The following is a 19,484-nucleotide window of genomic DNA, read 5'->3' on the forward strand; positions in this document are numbered from 1 at the left end:
CTGGGGAAATGCTGAATCCCCCCTGCTCCTCTCTTGAAACTCAATGGGGTTTTGTTTTCTTGTTTGTAGTACTGGGCTAATACACACTCAGGACTTTGCACACACTAGGCCAGCTTTCTACCACTAAGTGACCGCTGTGGCTCGAAACTCCTGTTTCTCTTTTTTTCCTAATAATTTTTTTAATAATTGAACCCAGGGTCTAGAGCATGCTAGGCAAGCACTCTTACTATTAAAACACATCCCTATCCATTAAAAAAAAAATTGCGTATTAGTTAAGTGTGGTGGCACTTGCCTTTAATGCCAGCACTCAGAAGGTGGAGGTAGGCGGATTGTTGTGAGTTTGAGGACAGTGTGGTCTACATAGTGAGTTCCAGGACAGCCAAAGCTACATAGTGAAACCCTGTACACACACACACACACACACACACACTATATATATATATGCCAAATATATATACACATATATGTATGTATATAATTTCTTATTATTTATTAAAACAGTTTTTATTTTGAGACAGGATTTCACTAAGTTGCCCATGGTAGCCTTGAACTTGTTCTATAGCCTAGGCAGGCTTTGGACTTAGGATCCCCTTGCCTCAGCCACTCAGTCAGCTGGGGTCATAGGTCTGCCCGTGACGCCTGACTAAAAGAAGTCTTGTTTGTAATTATTCTGCCAGTGTCTTGTAACAACAACACAACAGGACTGGCAAGATGGCTGAGCTGGTAAAGGTGCCTGCTTCCAAGCCCGACGGCCTGAGTTTGAGCCTCAGGACCCGCCTGGAAGAAGGAGAAAACCAACTTCCAAAAGCTGCCCTCTGACCTTCACCTGTGTGCCAGGCCATACACACAAGTCAATAAGTGAGTTTTGTAAATTAGGGGGGTTGTGTGTGTGTGACTATAAAGTTTTTAAATCATCCAGAATCGTTTTGTTACCATTATTATTAGTGCATGTTTGATCACAGTAACAACATTTTTAAAGGGTCTACATAGTTATGGCTGAACCAACCAACTCACTCTTGTAAAGCAGATAAAAAGCAAATCAGAGCCCTGCAGTAGTGGTGCACGCCTTTAGTCCCAGCACTTGGCAGGCAGAGGCAGGCAGATCTCTGTGAGTTCCAGGACAGCCGGGGCTGTTACATAGAGGAACCTTGTTTCGAAAAACCAAAATGGGGTGCCGTAGGTGGAAGGCGAATCAGAATCCCAGTTACACATGCAAATCTCCAGCTTCAGAAACTTTCAGTCCCTTGTAGTAGGGACTTGCCCTGCTCCCCTCCAGTGTCAGAGTGGGTCCTCAGGGACCTGCCGTGCTCCCCTCCAGTGTCTTCTTAGGGCTGTATCTGACGTTGTTAACAATTTTCATCTAAATCCACGGGGAAGCGGCACAACTTTGCTTTTATTTCTTGAATAGGGATTACTTGATTCTGAAAGGTTTGGGAGATGTGGCAAATAAAACAAACTGACCACAATGGCGGAGAAGAGCCAGAGGGGACTGTTTTAACAATTCTGAAAGCTGCTCGAACTCACTTCTGGAGATCAGTGATGGTTCTCTAAGAATCCTTATTCTGTTTATTAAAAAAAAAAACAACTCACCCCAATGATTAACTTCCTCCAGTTTTTAAAGATTGGTTTTTGAAAATATTTTTATCTATATGCATGAGTGTGCAAGTACCGATGGAGGCCAGCAGAGGGCATGGTATCCCTTGAAGCTGGAGTTACCTGCCTAACATGGGTGTTGGGACCTAAACTTGGGTCTCCTGCAAGAGCAACAAGTGTTTTAGCTAAGCCATCTCTAGGCCCCTAGGCTCCACAGCTCCACTGGGGATGGGGGGGGAATATATATATATATATATATACACACACATATATATGTATATATATATATGTATATTTTCAACTAAAGGTTGACTACTTAGCATGCTCAAGGCCTTAGATTCCATTCCCAGCTTTGCCTCCACCATCCCCTGCTCCCACCAAATGTTTGATATGAAATAAAATTATCTGACTTGGGAAAGGATTTTTCTTTTATTTATTTATTTATTTATTTATTTATTATTTATTTATTTTACGTGCATTGGTGTGAAGGTGTCAGATCCCCTGAAACTGGAGTTACAGACAGTTGTGAGCTGCCATGTGGGTGCTGGGAATCGAACCCAGGTCCTCTGGAAGAGCTGCCAGAGCTCTCAACCACTGAGCCATCTCTCCAGTCCCCTGTTTTTTGTTGTTTGTTTGTTTGTTTGAGACAGGGTTTCTCTGCAGCTTTGGAGCCTGTCCTAGAACTCACTTTGTAGACTAGGCTGGCCCCAAACTCATAGAGATTCTCCTGCCTCTGCCTCCTGAGTGCTGGGATTAAAGGCGTGCACCACCACTGCCCATCGTGGAAAAGGATTTATTTATATATTTGTTTGTTTGGTTGGTTTTTGTTTTTGTTTGTCTTTGTTTTTGGAGACAGGGTTTCTCTGTGTAGCCCTGACTGTCCTGGAACTCCATCTGTAGACCAGGCTGGCCTCGAACTCAGAGATTCACCTGCCTGTCTCCCAAGTGCTGAGATTAAAGGTATGTACCACCATGGCCTGGCTGGGAAAAAATTTACATCCAGTCATTACATCAGGCAGGACTTGGGAGGTAGATTAGGGGCTTTGTCAAGATTCTCAAGATAGTATTAGTTATAACCCTTGACTTAAAGATAGCATATACAATCCAAAATGCTAGAGATGCTTTGGGAAAATGGAAATAACCCTTGTGCTGACTAGTTTTATGTCAACTTGACACAAGCTAGATCATCAGAGAGGAGGGAGCCTCAACTGAGAAAATGTCTCCATAAGATAAGGCTGTAGGCATTTTCGTAATTAGTAATCAGTGGGAGAAGGCCCAGCTCATTATAGGTGGGGCCATCCCTGGACTGGTGCTCCAGGCATCTGGTGGGTAGAGCCCAAGGGTGCTGCTAACCATCTTAGACTTCAGCAGGACAACTCCCGAAGCAGGTGATCCGGCTGCTCTTATTGGTAAGGAAAAGAGAGCGGATGAACGGAAGGAAGAATCCCCACAGCATAATTAGACCTAAAAATAACCAAAATGCCAGACACAGGCCGAGGAGGTGGCTCCGTTGGCTTTGCCTGCTAAGCAAGCGAGAGGACCGGAGTTGAGATTCCCGGAACAGGTGTGGCAGTGTGTGCCTGTAACCCCAGACAACTTAGCTGAATAAATGAACTTAAAGTTCAGTGAAAGACCTTGTCTCAAGATAAAAGGTGGAGAGCAAATGGGGAACGGCACCTTACATTGACTTCTGGTCTCCATGAGCATGTGCACACACCCACACTAACCAGTACATCATACACACACACACACACACACACACACACACCACAAAACCAAACGTGCAATCCGTGTCTAAATTTCCCAACTCTAATCATCTTGTAACATCTGAACAGTTTGTATGTTTGCTGAACAAGATCAGACATTACATCTAATTTGATCCATTTCTGAAATTCCCCTCTCTAGAAATTCTCCAGTTAGGTAATTTTCTTCACACAGATCTGGTGATGGATCTTTAGATAGAATCCCGCCCTGGATTTCTTATTACATCTTTGTGTGTCACTCAGTTTTGCCCTTCTGGCAGAATATTTCAGAATTTCCCCCGGCACATCAGAGGCTTATCTTTTGGTAAAGGAAACACTGAGCATTGGATTCAATGTTGCCAGCTTGACTCATTCATTGCAAAGCTTCCCAGCAGGATTAACACTGCCCACACTTCAATGGAAGAGCAACTGTTTAGCCCACATGAGGTCCTGGGTATGATCCACAGCACCACACACACACACACACACACACACACACACACACTCTCTCTCTCTCTCTCTCTCTCTCTCTCTCACACACACACACACACACACACACACACACACACACACACACACACACAGCTTCACATCTGTCTCAGTTCCCGCTTCACGAGGACCAAGCAGCCACTGACAAGGACTGACTCAGTTTTTTCACATCCTAGACAAAAGGCCAAGAAGTGATTGGTGCATAGATGTCTGTTTGCTTTGCTTTTGTTTTGTTTTGTTTTAAGACAGGATCTCACTATGTAGACCCCGACTTGCTTTGTAGACCAGCTGGCCTTGATCTTACAGAGATCTGCCTGCCTCTGCCTCCAAGATGCGGAGATTAAAGGTGTGTGCCACAACACCGGCTGGCTAGATTTCTTATTAAGAGCTAACAATATCAGAATTCCTTTTTTATTTTATTTTATTATTATATATAGAGTCTCCTGTGTTACCCTGGCTGGCTGGCCTTGACTCGTAGAGATCCACTTGTCTCTGCCACCTTGACCATCCTGGCTTTTTATTTTTATTTATGTGTATGTGTGCCTGTGTTCATGTATGCACACATGTGCAGGCACACATACTAGAGGATGCCTGAGGAGGCCAGAAGAGGATGTTTGATCCCCTGGAGCAGGAGTTACAGGTGGTTGTGAGTTTCTGATATAGATTCTGGGAACCAAACTCGGGTCCTATGGAAGAACAGCAAAAGCTCTTAACCACTAAGCCATCTCTCCAGTCCCTTCCCCATTAGTATCTTTAAAAGTGACTAATGAGGGGATTTGATGCCTTCTTGGTCCTCCTCAAGTACCCCCACACTCGTGCACACACATGTGTACACACTCACAACACAGAAATAAATAAAAGTGACTAATGAACTTTGTGTAAAATGAAATCATTATGAGTGGAGCTGGGATGTAGTTCTTTTGGTGCAGACTTGCCTAACATGCATGGAGCCCTTGGAACGGCATAAACCAGACACCAGGCACACATTGGCAATCATGGCATTTGGGAGGTAGAGGCAGGAACATTGGAAGATTAAGGACCTGGGAGATGGCTCAGCGGATAAAGGTGCCTGCCTGCCGCCACCACCACCGTCACCCTGATAATGAGTTTGATACTCGAGAGGCACCTGGTAGAAAGGGAGAACTAGCTCCTGCCAGCGGTCCTCTGACCTCCACACACGTGCTGTGACACTTAGGTGCCCCCCTGACACTTGTGTATACGCACATTTTGAAAAATTAATATATGAGAACTAGGGTACATGAGGCCCTGTCTCAAGTGCAAGCGAACAACAAAAACACAACAACAAATCACTATGAACACATCTGAAGATAGCAGCATGCCAACACAGTACGCTAAATTCCCAGCCCTAAGAGGCTGAGGCAGGAGGATCACCTACAAGACCCTGTCTAAAAAACATAATGTATCATTATAAACTCCTGGACTTCATGTGTATATACATATTTGGGGGTTGTAAGATGGTCTCCTGTAGCCTAGACTAGCCTGGAACTCATGTATTGGAGGATGGCCTTGAACTCCCAATCTTCGTTAGGCTCCACGTGGTAGGAGTACAGGCATGAGCCAGCACACACAACTCTAAGCTTTTCCAGTGGGGGAAGAACCTTGAAGGAGAAACCACTTTGTGAGTTCATAATGAACAGACAAACAAACAAACCCCGTTTTTATATAGATGTAGCTCACGAAAGGAAAAAGAGACCCCGGCCAGTCAGCAGCATTTACAGGTTTGGTCGAGGGTACAGCTCTGAGACGTCAAGCCCCCTGCTGAACTTTGTGCCACCCAGCTTTCCCCAAATATCTCTGCCTCCACAGCTCCATCTTTCAGATTCTTCCACAACTGATGGGAACCTTCTCTGCGGCTTGTTCCCCTGAGTTTCTGGCCTTGTCCACTGGTCGGTGAATGCGCAGTTGGGAAGAAGTGTGGACAATCTCTCCGGAGTTTGTCCTGCTCCAGGGAGTCCCTTCTGAGGGCAATGGGAAGCTACTGATGAATTCAAAAGGGAGAATGTCTCAGAGAGTTCTTTCAGAAATTTGAAGGGTGTGCAGCTCCAGAGGCTGGACTCAAGACAGGTTGTTCCCGGTGTCTGTAGCCCTCAGGAGCCAGTTTCCAATACCCCCCTCCCCACCCTGTGCCCTGGGAATCCACCCTCACAGGCTGCACATGGACACCCATCACTATTCCCCTGTGGCCTCTGACTGGGCTTGGCCATTGGGAAGCAGCAGGAGACTGGAGAGCACAGGATTTGTTCTGCCCGATCTCTGGGAACTGGCTCCTCTTTCTACCCAGGGCCCTATCAGGCAACTTTTCCAAGCACTCCTCCCCAGGGCAGTAAACAATCTTGCCCCAAGACCCTTGGGCCTCAAGCTAACGATTCTTGCTGTAACTAGCCCCCAGAGGAACTGTGTTATCCCTAAGCTCTGCCTTGCCTCTTAATTAACTTCTCTGCAAATTTACTCCATTTGAGTGGGCCACCTGTTTCCTGCTGGGATCCTGACCGATACACAGTGGACCAATTAAGGTCTCAATTAGGGAGAGCTTTGGTGGCGTGCACTGGGTGTTGGGATGGAAAGAGGTGGGGGAGTTCTGGACATATTTGGGAATTGGAACTATTTGGTGGCAGTTGTAGGAAGAACAATGGGCCCTGGATTCTTGGGCTAACAAGCATTTCTCTCTTCTATTACAGAGCAGGTTGGGGGAGCACAATGTTCCATCATCCTACACAGAAGATAAACACCTAAGAGGCTCTGATTTTTTTTAGAAAGACTTACTTTATTTGTAATTATGTGTATGCTTGTGCATCTATGGGCAGGGGACAGGCAGGATGTATGTGCATACGAGTACAGTTGCCCAGAGAGGTCAGAAGAGAGCACAGGATCCTCTGGAGCTGCAGATCCAGGCAATTGTGAGTCACCTGACCTAGGTGCTGGTTACTGAACTCAGGTCCTCTGCAAGAGCAGTACATACTCTCAACCACCCAGCCATCCCTCTAGCGCCCCAACTTTGATTTTTCTCTCTTTTTTTTTCCTGTCTTTTTCTTCTCTAAACACCTGTCCGATCCTAAGCATACTTGTCCTGTACTCTGGGTTCTCTCCCTTTCTCTGAAGACCTCCCTATCGCCTCCTGGCAGCTGCTCACCAACCTTCATCACTGACCAGCCTGCTTTCTTGGCTCCTAACTCTAAGGCAAGACTCTCTTCCTCTTCTCCGTCTCCCTCCTGCCAACAGCTGCCAGGATTTACAACCTGCTGGCCCTACTGGTTTTCTCTCAAACTTTAGTAAAATTGCCCTCTAGCTAAAATAAATAAATATATAAGGAACAAAAACAACAATAAAAATCCAAGGAAAGCTGAAATCAACCCGTCATGAAGCCCGCTGAACTCCATGGAGCACAGCTCTCCACAGACTTTTCGGTCCTCACAGCCCCAGCTTGCTTGACCCTTCCCAAGGCCTCACGGCTGTCAGTGTGATTTACGTTCCAGGGCTGCTCTGAACCCCTCGTGTAAGAAGAAGCTAGGATACCGTAGGCGAGCTGTAAATGGTAACACTATTAGAAAACAAAAAGGGGACATTGTGCACTTGTATCTTAAATTTGGGTAGAATTTTGGACTTCATACTGCGATTGTATTATAGTTTTAGTAAGTTTGTTTGGAAAGTTTGTGTTGGCGCAGCGTGCATAGGTCTTCGGCTCAGTCTCCACTGAGAGTGCATACACATATGCACACAAGCAACGCCAGCTGAGCTGTGGGTGTTGCTCAGAAAGTGAGACCTTGGTGCGGTCCCCAGCACCACATGGATGAGGTGTGGTGACATACACCTGTTGTGGAGGATCCGTCGTTCAAGGTCACCCTCAGAAATGAGTTCCAGTTCAGCCAGGGATAAACGAGACCCTGCCTGTAACAAAGAGTAAAATAACCTTTGGGAGACTGGAGAGCTGGCTTAGCTCTTGTGGAGGAACTCACCCAGTCCGGCTCTCAGCACTTACGCCAAGCAGCTCCACAGCCGTCACTCCAGCTGTGGGGGGATCCGACACCCTCTTCTGACTCACATGCACAAACGTGTGCGCAGACACACAGAGTAAAAAATAAGTATAACCTTTAGGTCCTAAGTTTTTATCTTTTACTTCCTAGAAAATAATTTTGAAATTATTTTCAAATACACAGAGCTCGGAATTGCGGCGGCGAGCTCTCGAGAGGAGTTACCAGACACGCAATAGAAAGGGTAGTGTGACGTGAACTAAAGAATAACTTCTGTAAAAGGCCAACTCTGCATCGTCAGCTCCCGAGAAAACAGAAGGTACCCACACACCCGTCTTCACTGCCAGAGACTAAGTTCTGTTCAGTGGGAAAGGGACAGGGCTCATTGGTGGCTGCTGAGGACCTTTTAAAAAGAACAGATGAGGAAGGCAGATGGTAAAGCTGGAGCTGCTCCCCTCCTGGATTGTGACTTTCAGAGGGAGGTGAAAGTTTCTCAGAGAATGGAACTGTGGGAAAGTGACCTTTCCTTAGCCTGAAGTTACTTTAATTTTTTTTTTTTAAATGCAGTGTGTGCGCAGGATGTGCCTATGGAGCGCAGAGGACAGCTTGGGGGAGTCGGTGTTCTCCTTCCACTACGTGGGGCCCAGGGATTAAACTCAGGGTGTCAGGCATGGTGACAGTGCCTTCTTTACCCACCGAGCCATCTTGCCAGCCCAGAATTCATGTTTAAGATCCAAGGATCTGGATCAAAAGCTCAGAAATACTGGGTTAAGGAGACGGCTCGGTCAGTTCAGCGCTTGAAACACAAGTTCAGCGCTTGAAACACAAGCGAGAGACCCTGAGTTCAGTCCTCAGGTTCTCATCAACAGCAGCAACAAGGCTGGGTATGGCGGCCTGTGTTTCTAAGCCCGGCTCTGGAGTAGGAAGCAGACACAGGCAGATCCCTGGGGCTGGCTAGCCAAGCCTAATCAGAAAGTTCCAGGGTCCCAGTGAGAGATCCCATCTAAGACAACAAGATCTTTAGATTGAAATACACTCTTAAGTAAACAAGCTCTTTAGATTTAAATTTTCAAAATTCTAAAATCCATATCTTGAAGCACAGAACAAAATTGCAAAGTAATCAAACGAAGACAGGATTGTCTACAGAGAAACAACTATGGGGGGCAGGGACAGAGGGTTGGGGAATGAAGTTGAGGTGGTAGAGTGTTTACCTGGTGAGAAAACACCTGGACTGACCTCTGGCGTTCACAGGCACACACACATGTGCACTCACACAGACAGGAACAACCATACATGTGTTCACATACAAGAAAAAAAAAAAAAAAAAAGAAGGGGGCTGGAGAGATGGCTCCGTAGTTAAGAGCACTGGCTGCTCTTGCAGAGAAACCTGATTGGGTTCCCAACACCCACATGGTATCTAGTCACCCTCTGTAAATCCAGTCCCAGGGGTTCTAATGCCCTTTTCTGGACTCTGCAGGCACTGCGTTTGGGTGGAGCACATACAGAAAAGCAGAAAACACACTTACACACATTAAATAAATAAAAGAGTACGTGAGTGAATAAGCAATGTTTTTTAGGGAGGTGGGGTAGAGGGAAAGGGGAAGGAGAGAAGGAGGGGAGAGGAGGCAGAGTATCATGTTGGGGTTCAGGATAACAGACACGGTGAGATTAATGACTTATTCCAAAGACGGTTTTGCTAGAGAGCGGGCATTTTAAGATAAAACAAAAACCAAAGAACAATTTAGTTGAGCCACATCTGTTATCTCTGTTCCAAAGAGAAGATAGGGATTATCTACAAAGTAACAACCATCAAACTAACAGGGAAAAAAGCACCCAGAACCCTGGGGCCCAGTTATAGATGTTCCCCTAGTGCACAGAAGGTTCTGGGTTGTGCCCCAAAACCTGGGTGTGTTTGTGCTCACCTGTAATCCCAGCAGCGGGGAGGTGGAGGTAGAAAAACTAGACCAAGATGGTCCTTGGCTACATGGCGAGCAGGAGGCCAGCCTGGGATACTTGAGACCCCGTCTCAAAAAGTCAACAGCAGGACAGTGAGATTGTTCAGTGAGGAAAGGAGCTGGGCCAGGACTGACCACCAGAGTTCAGTCCCTGGGACATGCATGGTGGAAAGAGAGAACGGAGTTCCACGAGCTGTTCGATGACCTCCATTCATGACCACGGCACTTCCCACCCACCCCACCCCCAGTAAATACATAAATGTAATAATGTTAAGGAAAAGTAAGAATAAACAATTAAACAAATACATAAAGTCCTGATAGGAGAAGGATGGAGGAGGGAGAGGAACCAATAGGAGATGAGAATGTTTGATGAATATACACCCATGGAAAACAAAATGCAAGCTGAATGCTGCACGTCTGTGATCCCAGTAATCGGAGGGGAGAGGTAGGAGGATCAGGAGTTCAAGGTCATCCTAGGCCACATAGCCTGGGTTACATGAGACCTTATTTCAAAAAACAGAAGTAAAGTAAAATATAGATACCTTAGAAATGTGTGAAGTGGAAGATAAAGTTTCCCAGGACTCTCTATCTTCCTGCACTTACGTATGGATGTATGTATAATCAAAATTCTTCTCTTTCACTATTAGAGGCCCTGGTTCAGTACCTGGGTTAGTTAACAAAGGCTAAAATGACAGGGCTTTAGAGGATGGTCTCTGGAATAGCGGTTGGAAGCTGCGGAGGGCGCACATGGGGTTCCACTGCTCCCAAATCAACGCTTCCACCCACTGGCCCAGGACAGCTGCCTCCACCCTAGTTGGTAAGACCACATTCCAGACAGTACGAGGAGAGAGGACCGGAGGGGAGACGAGAAAAGGCCTTTCCTTCCGACTGAATAAGGGCACAGTCCTGAAGCTTCCCTTATTACCTCTGCTTAAATCCTGCAGGACAGAGTGCAGTCTGGAGATCAGGCCTGTTTGTGAGGGAGACTGTGGTGTGTGAGTGTGTGCCTGCGTGTTGATTGGTTTTTGGTTTTCTGAGACTGTCCCACCATGTAGCCCTGATTGTCCTGGAACTCGAATGTGGCTGAGGATGATGACCTTGAACTTCTGACCCTCTTGCCTCCACTTCCTTGGTGCTGGGGTACAGACTTGTGCCACCACTCTTGGTTTTATGCAGTGCTGGGGATCGAACCCAGGGTTTTGTGTGTGTGCCAGGTGAGCACTTTACCTATTGCGCTACATCCACCAGCTCAGGGGGCATTTTTTTCCCTCATGAGAGAAAAAAAATTAATAATATATTAAACAATATATCAGTTAATAAAATACATAAAATTAAAAAATATGTGTATGGGGGTTTTGCCTGATTATATGTCTATTCACCACTTGAGGCCAGAGAGGGTGTCAGAGCCCCTGGGATGATTGTAAGCCTCCCTGTAAGTGCTGGGAATTGAACCCGGGTCCTCTGAAAGAGCAGTCAGTGCTTATAACCACTGAGCCATCTCTCCAGGCTCCATGGATTTTTATTACAGTTATTTATTTAGTGTGTGGGTATGTGCGTGCATAGCACATATGCAGATCTGAGGACAACTTGTAGCACTTGGATTTAGGTTGTAGGGCTATTGACCAGCCCCGCAGGGGGCAATTTTTCACTCTTCCCCCAAATACATACCAACGTATACTCTATAAATACTTAGTGCTGATTTATCAGCTGTGATCATTTAGTTGCATTGGAAGAATTAAAGCAGAGAAAAATGGTAAAAAAAAAAAAATTCAGCATAAAGCACTCTTTTCGAGAATAGAAAAATGAACAGTCTGTAAGATCAAGCCCATCACAGACAGCAAGGTTACAGGGTCATTTTCAGTGGAACTGTCTTTCTAAAATTATAAACCTCCATACTTACTCCAAGCAATTCCAAACAATGTATTTATTGGATTAAAATTTAAGTTTAGGGCTAGGTGGTGTGGCTGAGTGGTAGAGGCCTGCCTATCATGTGCAAGATGCTGGGTTCATTGAAAAAAAATGAAAACAAGTTAATTACAAGAAGACTAGAAATAGAGTGAGTATATTCCAGTCAGATGGGAGAGAGAAACGTGGGATTAGGATGCAGTCTGGTGTTGTACTCAAACTGATGGAGACAGTCCATTCAGCTCCAGAGCCATCCCAGTGTCCTTCAGCCCTTACAGATGGGAAAAGCTGGAAGGTTAGAACTACATTTTCTCTCTCTCTCTCTCTCTCTCTCTCTCTCTCTCTCTCTCTCTCTCTCTCTCTCTCTCTCTCTTGGAGACAGGGTTTCTCTGTGTAGCCAGATCTCATTACAGATGGTTGTGAGCCACCATGTTGGTGCTGGGAATTGAACTCAGGACCCCAGGAAGAGCAGTTGGTGCTCTTAACCTCTGAGCCATCTCTCCAGCCCAGAACTACATCTTCTAGGCAACCTTGCAGCTAGGATTCTGGGCACAATTTTGCCTCTTCCCATCATTTTTTTCTTATCTTACAACATCAGTACATAGATGGGTTTGGAAAGATGACTCAGTGATTAAAAGCACTTGTTGCTCTTCCACAGAACCAGAGTTCAGTTCCCAGCACTTACATTCAGGCACTCGAGCTGCCTGTAAGCCGAACTTCAAGGGATCCAATGCCCTTTTCTGGCCTCCATGGGAATCTGCTTGTGTGCACATGAGCACACACACATAAACAAATAAAAAGGGAAGATCTCTGAAGAGAAGTGAAGCGAGTGTGTGTGTGCTGTTCCTGCTGGGGAGGGCTATGGTGGTGGTGTCCGAGTTTCCTATGGTGGCTTCTCACCATGACAATGCAGGAGTGGCTCCCTTGTGTGTGTGTGTGTGTGTGTGGGGGACTCCATTCTAGGGCCACCAGTGGTTGCATGAACTACAGGCATCACTGAGTCCTCTGCATACACTTTCCCCGTGCCACCTTGCCGGCCCCCACTGGGGCTTTTTATTAGATGAAGTAAAGGTGACCAAAGCATTTTGTGGCAGTTTATCTGCTACCCGAGACCCTGTGACCAAACAGGCAGGTGGTCTATATAGCCCGGACATGCTGGACAAGCGGATGCCTCCCACCCATTTGTGAGATGACACCAATTTTCAGTCTGCTACTCCGATTGGCAAGCAATGTAAAACTCATGAATTATTAATTTTTGGAATGTCCCTCTTAATATTTTTAGACTATGTTTGATGGAGTGTAATTGAAACCTTGGAAAATGAAACTGTGGTGGGGGAGTATTCCTCCTCCTGTGTGTTTTCAGAGCTGCTAAGTGTAGCTAAGTGTAGTGACAGCTTTCCCATCCGGTTGGTGGCTTCCTATTTCTGGAGAGGTAGTGGTTTGTTTGCTGGCTCGTTTCTGGAGTCAGGCCCTCAGCATCCGAGTCTGCTACCAGCCCTCCGAATAGGTTATTAAGCAATTCCTTTATTACTTGAACTAGCTAGGATGGATTTCTAGTTTATTTGGTTTTGTTTGTTTGTTTATTAAGATGGTGGGAAGGGAGCCTGACTGGCCTTGAACTCACAGAGCTCTACCTGCCTGTGCCTCCCAAATGCTGGGATTAAAGGTAAGTGCCACTGCACCTGTTTATATGCTTGTGTTGGAGACAGGGTCTCGGCATGGCAGCCCTGGCTGGCCTGAAACTCACTCTGTAGATCAGGCTGTTCTCTAACTCACAGAAATCCTCCTGCCTCGGCCTCCCAAGTGCTTCAGTTAAAGGTGTGCGCCATCATGCCTGGCTTTTTTTTTTTTTTTAAGATTTATTTCGATTATATTTAATTATGTGTCTGTGTGTCTCTATGTGGGCATGCACACATGAGTGCAGGTGCCTGTGGAAGCCAAAGGTCTTAGATCCCCTGCAGAGGGAGTTACAGGTGGCTGTGAACACGGGTCCTCTGAAAGAGTAGCCAGTGCTCTTACCCACTGAACCATCTCTCCAGCCTGAGTGCACTCGCTATTTATTTATTTATTTATTTATTTATTTATTTATTTATTTATTTATTTATTTTTGAGGCAGAGTTTAACTACACAGCCCAGGGTGACCTCTAACCTGTAGTCCTGCTCACCTTCCAAGTGCTGGGATCTCAGGTATATGACACTATGCCCAGCCTGGCCTCTCTTGTTTGAAACTAAACTCAGTGTGACACAGAGGCAGAAAATAACAGGTAAAGGAAAAGCTTGGGTAAGGCTGGAGAGATGGCTCAGTGGTTAGGAGCACTTACTGTTCTTGCAGAGGGCCAGGGTTCAGTTCCCAGCACCCACCTGGCAGCTCATGACCAACCATCTGTAACTCCAGTTCCCGGGGATCTGATGCCCTCTTCCAAGGATTCCTACACACACATCTCGCACAAAAACTCTTGAAAGAACACACATACACATGAAGATGAAGAAATAAAAAACAAAAAACCCATGGTGGATAGGACTGATACAACAGATATATAAACCTAATTATAACAAAAGAATCTGGGGCTAGTAAGATGGCTCTGTAGGTAAAGGTGCCTGCCACTAACCTGAGTTAGATGCCTGGGACCCACACAGTAGAAGCAGAGAAATAACCACTACAAAGTCAACTTGACACATGTGAACACACACATACAATAAATAAATTTAAAAAAATCAACACATCTCAAAAACATCACAGGAAGTAAAAAAGTTGCATATCATGTCTATAATTATGTTTTTGTGACAAAGTCATATAATCCAGACTGGCTTCAGTCTCATGAAGGATGACCTTGAACTCCTGATCCTCCTGCCTCCGCCTCTCAAGTGCTGGGATTACAGACATTTGCCATAATACCCAGTCTCATTTTTGTACAAACTTAAAACTTAAACTTCACATTCTACATATAGTCATTGGATTAATAAATCATACACAATAAAAGCATAAAACCTGAACAGTAAATCAGTATATGTTAATGCTGAAAAAGATGAACAGTAATGATAGACATCAACAGGAGCATAGTCACAGTTTATGGAGACAAAGAACAGTGAGGGTGGGGCTGGCTTTTTTTTTTTATAAACTCCATGGGTATGAAGCAAAATGACTTTTTAAAAGTTTTAGTGTGTGTGTGTGTGTGTGTGTGTGTGTGTGTGTGTGTGTGTGTGGTGTGTGTGGTGTACGCTTTCCTCAGCCTGGGTGTGGAGGTCAGAGAACAATTTTCAGGACTCAGTTCTTTCCTTCCACATGGGTTTTAGGGATCAAACTCGGGTCATCTAGCTTTTATCCACTGAGTCATTTCGCTGGCCCCAAAATGCCTTTTAAATTTTATTTGCAATGCTGGAATCAAACCAAGGGCCTGAGGCTTGTCATACAAGCGCTCTACAGCTGAACACCATTCCTAGGCCCTGCAAAAATGTTTTGATGGTTTAATCATGAGGTGCGTGGGTGTTATTAATGTTATTTTCTGCATGTCTCTAATACATCCTAATTTATAAAACACAGACACGCTCAACACTCTCCAGGACATCTTGGTGTACAATTATGCTGGAAGCAGCTTCCGGGCTGAAAAGGGGGAAACATGATTAGGCAACTGGCTGTTTTAAAAAGACAAAATTGAACAGGCTGGAGAGGCGGCTCAGCTTTTAAGACAGTGGTTCTCAGCCTATGGGTCGGGACCCCTCTGGGGTTGAAGGACTCTTTCACAAGGGTTGCATATCAGATATTTACATTACGATTCACAACCGTAGCAAAATTAGTTATTAACTAGCAATGAAAATAGTGTATGGTTGGGGGTCACTACATGAGGAACTGTATTAAAGGGTCGCAGCATTTGAAGGTTGAGAACCACTATGTTAAGAGAGTCCCAGCACTTGGGAGGCAGAGACAGGCGGATATTTGTGAGTTCGAGGCCAGTCTGGTCTACAGTGTGAGTTCCAGGACAGCCAGGGCTACATAGAGAAATCCTGTCTGGAAAAAAACTAAACTTAAAAAAAAAAAAAAGTATATACTGCTCTTGCAGAGGACCCGAGTTTGGTTCCCAGTCCAGGGTCGTCTGGCTTCTCTGATATCCATGGGCAACTGCATACACATGTCCACACACTTACACATAGTTAAAAATAAAACGAATCTTAAAAAAAAAAAAAAAAAAAGGTAGAATTGGTACTGCCTGAAGCTGAGGTTTTGTAGACACCACAGGGGCATTTGCAAAGTAGGGGGGCTGGCGCTCCAGCTGTAAGTGACAGGGCTGCTGTGGCCTGCATAGCGTCTCTAGTTGGTGTAAAACAGGAGGAGTTAGGGTTAGAAACTGAGATCCAGGCTTAGGCTGATTTTGGTGGTGGTGGTGGTGATGGTGACCTCAGAAGGCCACCAGGAAACTAAACCGGAATGGGTAGGAGGAGGCAGTCGTTAGCCTCCAGGCCGTTCCAATGAGGTCCCCAGGTACGCTCTGTGGAAAACTCCTCCAAGTGAGGTCGATCAGGTTGCACCCGCCAACTAAATCACGCTCGCTGGAAGAGCGTAGGTGTATTGATCGGCACACCCCTCTTCTCAGCGAGTCCCCTAAATCCAAAGTCCATCCCGAAGCCGGAGGATGTGGGCAGTGGTACCCAGCGGCGCCCACACATGGGCGCGGTTTAGCTTTGCCGACGGGATGTAGGTGTGAAGGGGACCACCAGGCTGGGGACGGCGGGCTCAGCGCCGTCCGCGCGCGGGAGGTCGGGCTCGGCGGCGGGGAGGCCCGACGGGACCGCGGGAGGCCGGGCTTCGGGGCCGGGAGGCCCAGCAGGCAGGCCGCGCCGAGGGCGGGGCCGGCGCGTGGGGGCGGACCTCGGCGCGCTCCCGGCCGCTCGCTGGGCTCCGGGGCCGCGGCGGCTCCTCTGCCGGGTCGCGCCGGAGGACAGGCTTCGGGCGTCGGCTCGGGCGGCCTGCGGAGCGACCGGGTGGGCCGAGCCGCGGGGCCCCCGCGCCTGCCGTCTGCCTAGCCCGCCGGCGCGGGGCGCGCGCCATGGCCGCCTCGCCGGGCTCGGGCAGCGCCAACCCGCGGAAGTTCAGTGAGAAGATCGCGCTGCACACGCAGCGGCAGGCCGAGGAGACGCGGGCCTTCGAGCAGCTCATGACCGACCTCACCCTGTCGCGGGTGAGAGCCGGGGCCGCCGCGGGCGGTGCTGGAAGGAGGCGGGGGAGAGGTCGCTGCGGCCGAGACGGCGGCGGCGGCGGCGGCGGGGCGGGGGCCGCGATAGGGGAGCGGGGCCCGGGCGGCTGCGGCCTCGGCTCTGGCCGGCCTGGCGACACCAAGTGCGGCTCGCGATCTCGGTGGAGGTGCGAGGGTCGCCCGGGCCTTCGGTGCGGGGAGCTGGAAACGGCGGAGCCGGGGGCAAGGCGGGCGGCGGGGCCGGGCGGCCTAAGCGGGAGGATGACCCCGAGAGGAAATCGCACGCAGCGCTGAGGCTGGACCGAGACTCGCCCGGTTCGGGCGGTGCGGCTCCTCGGTGCGGCTCCTCGGTGCTCTGGACACCCACCGCCCACGAGCCCTTGACTGTCGGCCTGGAAGGCCTCGGGGGCTCGAGGGTCGCGCATCCTCCCCGGGGGAGAGCTCGGTGCGCGCACAAGTGAATGGACGGCTGGCCCGAGTGGCAGGGGGCCTTGGTACCGCGATGTGATTCCGTGACGAGTTGGTGGCTTTCCCCCTTTCGCCTCTTGGAGGGTGCTTTACGTGGTCCGGTGTGTTTGTTCGACATCAGATGTTGAGTGGGACGGACGGGGTCCCGGGCGTAGACGGGGACTGAGGAGGGACCCAGAGGACCGAGTAGGGAGCAAGTCGGGACAAACGGCTGGGAGGCCAGGTCACTGGAGCAGAGCTGCAGAGGATCTGAGAGCAGGAGTGTCTGTGCAGGACCGCAGAGGGTCGACGTGGGAGTGGGCAGCCTTGAGGATCCTGAGGGCTGGCCTTGAAGGCACGTTGTCAGATGGCAGAAGCCGGGAAGATGCTGGGGGTGGGCAGCTGGAAGGAGACGTGAGGGCAGATTGCAAACTGGTGGTTTCCCGGCTCCCTGATTTGCAGACATACTATTTTTTTGGCCACCATAGTGTTCAGGAACTTAAAAAAAAAAAAAAAAATCTGTGGCCAGGGTTTTAAAATAGGGAGTTTTTCTTTAAATATTAAATTTAGCACAAACTGAACTAATATAAATTTGTAATATACATTAAATTTACTTTAAAAATTGAGAGACCTGGTAACAATCTTGAATTCTCATGTTGCCACTCTCAAGTGGAGTATGAGCTCTATTTTTATTTTGCTATAATACAAGCCACAGCACTCACTGGCACAGTCCCCCACACCGAGACCATTTGTAATATAATATTTATGTAATGTTTTCTTCTGGTGTAGCTAAGACAAAAAAAAAAAAAAAAAGGATGGAGAAAGAATGTTTTAAGAAAAAATTTGCTCGTGCCCTGACCAGCTCCACCCCTTACCAGTTGGCATCCACAGGCCTTTACATTTCGTGACCTTGATTAGGTTGAATTTGACAAGTTTAGAACACATTGAAGAGAATGTGTGGGTAAAAGCCATGGATTAATGTAAGGCCTGTGTTGTGATGCTTAAAGGCATATGTTATACACAAACACGTGCTCTATATGTGTCTGTGTACCTAGAGTTGATCCAATCACTCATGTGATTTTTGAGTCCCCTTTAAATCATCCTTCAAGGTGAGGCCATAAGTAATTCACAAATTATTTTTATTTTTATGAGACAAGGTGGCACTCTATAGCCCAGCCGGCTTCTAGCTTGCCATCCTTTTTCCTTAGCTTCGTAAATGCTGGGATCATAGGCCTGCGCCATCATGTCTGGCTCAGATTTTTAAACATAAAAAAATCCTCACAAATTCTTAATGTTCACCTGATTATGATTTTACTCATGTGTGTTCACACATAAACTTGTGTATGAAGTTCTTTGGGTAGAGCTGTGATACACCTGTAAACCAAAACATTTATTTGTGCAGCATAAACTGAAGGTTACAAATGCAATAAATCGAAGTAAAATTTAATTTAGTGTGATAAATGCTATTCTGCTGAACTGAACCGAGGCTCTCTGTGTGACTGTGTTGACTTTAGCAAGCCTGATCAACTGTGGCTTACAGGCTAATCCAATTGCTATTTTCTGCTAATAACTACAAAATTATGTCACTTTGCCCTTTACCTGGCACAGGGAATCATTTGCATGTTAATTCTCCTTGTGTTTTCTCCCTGACCGGTTGGTTCCATTGTATTCACACATACACAAGTAACAACACTGGTTTTACCCAGGAGTTTTTGTTTATTCTGCATTTAAAGGATTGTTTCCCTAAGAAATCACTTCTCATAAAGAACTCCTAGACCCTCAAATATATGAGCTTATTCTCATTTGGAGAACAAACCATCTAGTTCATAGAGGGTAACTGGCTGGCTGCTATTCTGACCTTCCTTACTGCTTATAGAAGACTTGTTACTGGTGGGCAGGCATTGAAACTGATCTAGGTACCCTTTCTTCTCAAGACTGTCAAGCTTCCAAATTCTCAGTGTAATCACAGCCAGCCTTTCAGAGCTGGACTTGAACTTCACTTTCCAGGTAGGTAGGATATTCAACCTGTGGCTTGCGACCCCACAGGGCTCTCATATCTGATATTTACAATTCATAGCAATGGAAACATTACAGTTATTGAGTAACAACTGAGTAATTTTATGGTTGGGGGTCAGCACAACATGAACTGTATTAAAGGGTCACAGTGTTAGGAAG

General features: G+C 47.0%; 1 protein-coding gene across 1 annotated transcript in view; it reads left to right on the forward strand.

The window, feature by feature from the left end:
• The first annotated feature begins 16,688 nt into the window (after nt 1-16,688).
• Nucleotides 16,689-19,484, forward strand: part of Crtc3 (CREB regulated transcription coactivator 3) — a 108,201-nt gene continuing 105,405 nt past the window's right edge. Inside the window, exon 1 of the mRNA XM_059272371.1 lies at nt 16,689-16,847. Coding sequence (XP_059128354.1) covers nt 16,716-16,847 — 132 coding nt within the window. The 5' untranslated portion in view covers nt 16,689-16,715. The remainder of the gene's footprint in view (nt 16,848-19,484) is intronic.

This window comes from Peromyscus eremicus, chromosome 1 (assembly GCF_949786415.1).
Source record: "Peromyscus eremicus chromosome 1, PerEre_H2_v1, whole genome shotgun sequence".
In the NCBI taxonomy this organism is placed as follows: domain Eukaryota; kingdom Metazoa; phylum Chordata; class Mammalia; order Rodentia; family Cricetidae; genus Peromyscus; species Peromyscus eremicus.